Source organism: Stegastes partitus, unplaced genomic scaffold, assembly GCF_000690725.1.
Source record: "Stegastes partitus isolate 25-593 unplaced genomic scaffold, Stegastes_partitus-1.0.2 Scaffold122, whole genome shotgun sequence".
Taxonomy (NCBI): domain Eukaryota; kingdom Metazoa; phylum Chordata; class Actinopteri; family Pomacentridae; genus Stegastes; species Stegastes partitus.
This window is the reverse complement of record NW_007577853.1, coordinates 76,304-79,225: the sequence shown is the minus strand read 5'-3', so window position 1 is coordinate 79,225 and position 2,922 is coordinate 76,304. Positions and strand designations below refer to the sequence as shown.

Sequence of the window (2,922 nt, the reverse complement as noted above, 5' to 3'; positions counted from 1 at the left end):
AGGAGAGACATTTTTACCCTCGACAGGAGACCCTTAGCTTGCACGAATCCTTCTAAACCAAGGGTCTCGAACTCCGGTCCTCGAGGGCCGCAATCCTGCAAGTTTTAGATGTTTCCTTCTTCCAACACACCTGATTCACATGATCAGGATCGTTATCAGGCTTCTGCAGAGCTTGATGATGAGCTGATCATTATAATAATAAGCTTTAATCTAGAGCCCAGTGACGATCACGTCGTTCATCCTGGTGTACTGTTCCAGGTCCTCCTCTCTCCTCTCCAGGTGGGCGAGCCGCTTGTCCTTCTCCGCATTCTGTGCCCGCAGAACTTTCAACTCCTCGACCAGGTCCAATATGTTTTTCTGCTGCAGTCTGACAGCACAAACTTCTTCAGCTAGGAAATCGAGCAACCACTTCTTTTGCCGCGAGTATCTTCCTCGGACCCATATCTCCCGTCTTTGTTGATAATCAGCTGTTTTGAATCTGAAGCTCAGTGCTGACTGAGGATGTTGGTGTTTCCCAACTTGTTGAGCGATCTAACAGTTGAACGGCGCCGGTCACTCTCGATGGACACACAGTAGCTCTCTCGGACGCCGGAGCCAAATCTGTGAAGTTCCGACACTTGTCACCTGCTTCGTGGATGTTTTCTTCGCAGGAGTACCAGATGCCGGTGTGGAAGCGTCGGAACAGGAAGCGCCAGGTTGGTGAAAAATAAAACAATTAGCATGCTAATCACGATTTATGCTAATAGCTAATTAGCAACCCTGCTAAACTGTTGTATGTCAACTTTGTTCAAATGTGTTGTTTTTAGCTTAACTATGTAAGGCAGGCCCCAATTTTACATTAATGTGTCGGTTTATATCATAGTTTTGTCATTATTTTACTGAGTGTAATTTGTGTTGTTCATGCAACTGAGGGAGAGCGGGCTCAGACTATCATGTGTCTGTTGGGTGTCCACACTCTACGTCTCCAGTCTGATATTGCCTGCTGCTGTGATGTTTCCTTGCTGGGACGGACATTGTCTAAAGAAGCGGCTGCCGTTTCCGTGTGGCCATTAAGAAGAGGAGCTGCTGCTGCGTCCCATTCTGGATCTCTTGGATAATTGCAGGCAAAACCACCCCCCTTTCACATTTCACATATATAGAGCTCTATATATACATTTCATTTTGCTGGCCAGCATTTTATTTTCTTTGGGAAAAGACAATTGAAGGACGCATTTTTTATTTTATTTTGAAGAGGCATTCATGGATCGAAGACCGGTGCTGGTCCGCGGTGAAATTAGTTTGAAGTTGGATATTGGATATCCGCGCTCCGCGTAGTCAGCGGCGTCTTGCTCACAGTTGATCCGATTTAGGGACTCAGACTTCGGCTCGCTCCTCTCGGCTGCATTGCCACCCAACCAGCGACAGTTCACTTAGGGACCGTCAACGAATTTCTGAACCAAGAACCCTTGAGAAATAAAATTTATAAATTTTCTATTTTGTGACCTCGTGACTGAAAACCAGTGTGGATATATTCAACTGCACTGGACAGATGAGACACACCAATTTATTTTAAATTTTAGCCTTTGTAACATTTTTTATGAATTATTATATTCATAAATTTGGAATATTCTTCAATAGCTTCCAGGTCATGTGACCCAGTGACTCCAAATCAGTGTCAAATTACTCAACTAGTCTGGACAAACGAGGCACACCAATTAATTTTCGATTTTAGCTATTTAAATATTTTTTATGAATTATTATATTCATAAATTTGGAATATTCTTCAATGGCTTCCAGGTCATGTGACCCAGTGACTCCAAATCAGTGTCAAATTACTCAGCTAGTCTGGACAAACGAGGCACACCAATTTATTTTCGATTTATCAATTTAAATATTTTTTATGAATTATTATATTCATAAATTTGGAACATTCTTCAATAGCTTCCAGGTCATGTGATGCACTGACTTCAAATTAGTGTCAAATTACTCAACTAGTCTGGAAAAATGAGGCACACCAAATTATTTTCAATTTTAGCCTTTGTAATATTTGTTATGATTATTTATATTCATAAATTATTAATATTTTTCAATAGCTTCCAGGTCATGTGACCCACTGACTCCAAATCAGTGTCAAATAACTCACCTAGTCTGGACAAACGAGGCACACCAATTTATTTTCAATTTCAGCCATTTTAATATTTCTGTTGATTACTTATATCCATAAATTACTAATATTTTTTAATAGCTTCTATGCCAAAAACTATGTACAGTTTTATTTTCTACATTTTTTACATTATTTTAAAACAACATTGAAAAGAGTACAAAATTTTCTTTTTATTTGCACAACGGACAACTCCAGGTGACTTTCTTAACTTGTTCATATTCTGTGCTCTTCATGTTCAGGCACAGGGCATGGAACCATCTGTCGCAGCTGTCACACTGTATCTATATGGTCTAAAGTTGATGAAGCCCAGTTTGACTAACTTTTTCCCCGTAGCTTTCCAAATGTCCACACTGTATGCCTTGCTGGGTGTACTCCAAAGACAAAATCCAACTGACACCAAGCTGTTGTTCACACAGGATTCTTTAGTTCACAAAAAAATAAATGAATAAAATTTACAGACGGAAAACATAAAGCAAAACGAGGATACAAAAGTATGAGCAGTAAAAAAACTGTTTGGCTCCATGCCATCATTCATTTTCCCAGGATCCCTTGCAAATTTAAGGGACCCTAATATAGCGAACCAAAATATCAAAAACAAATCAATAGACCAAAAGACCACACTAACGCAGAATTCAAATATCCAAAAATATGATTAACAACATTTAACCAAATAACAGATAAATTTAGCAAAATAAAAATGTTAATCATAATCTATATCAAAGTTACTCTTGAACAAAAAATCAAAACCAAATAGAAATAATCGTGGTAAAATAAGAACC

At 39.1% G+C, this 2,922-nt stretch overlaps 1 protein-coding gene across 1 annotated transcript in view; it reads left to right on the top strand.

The window, feature by feature from the left end:
• The first annotated feature begins 659 nt into the window (after positions 1 to 659).
• LOC103354837 (ribosome biogenesis protein BMS1 homolog) overlaps positions 660 to 2,922 on the top strand; it is a 22,151-nt gene continuing 19,888 nt past the window's right edge. The window contains exon 1 of the mRNA XM_008278390.1: positions 660 to 695. Within this exon, the coding sequence (XP_008276612.1) occupies positions 660 to 695 (36 nt within the window). The remainder of the gene's footprint in view (positions 696 to 2,922) is intronic.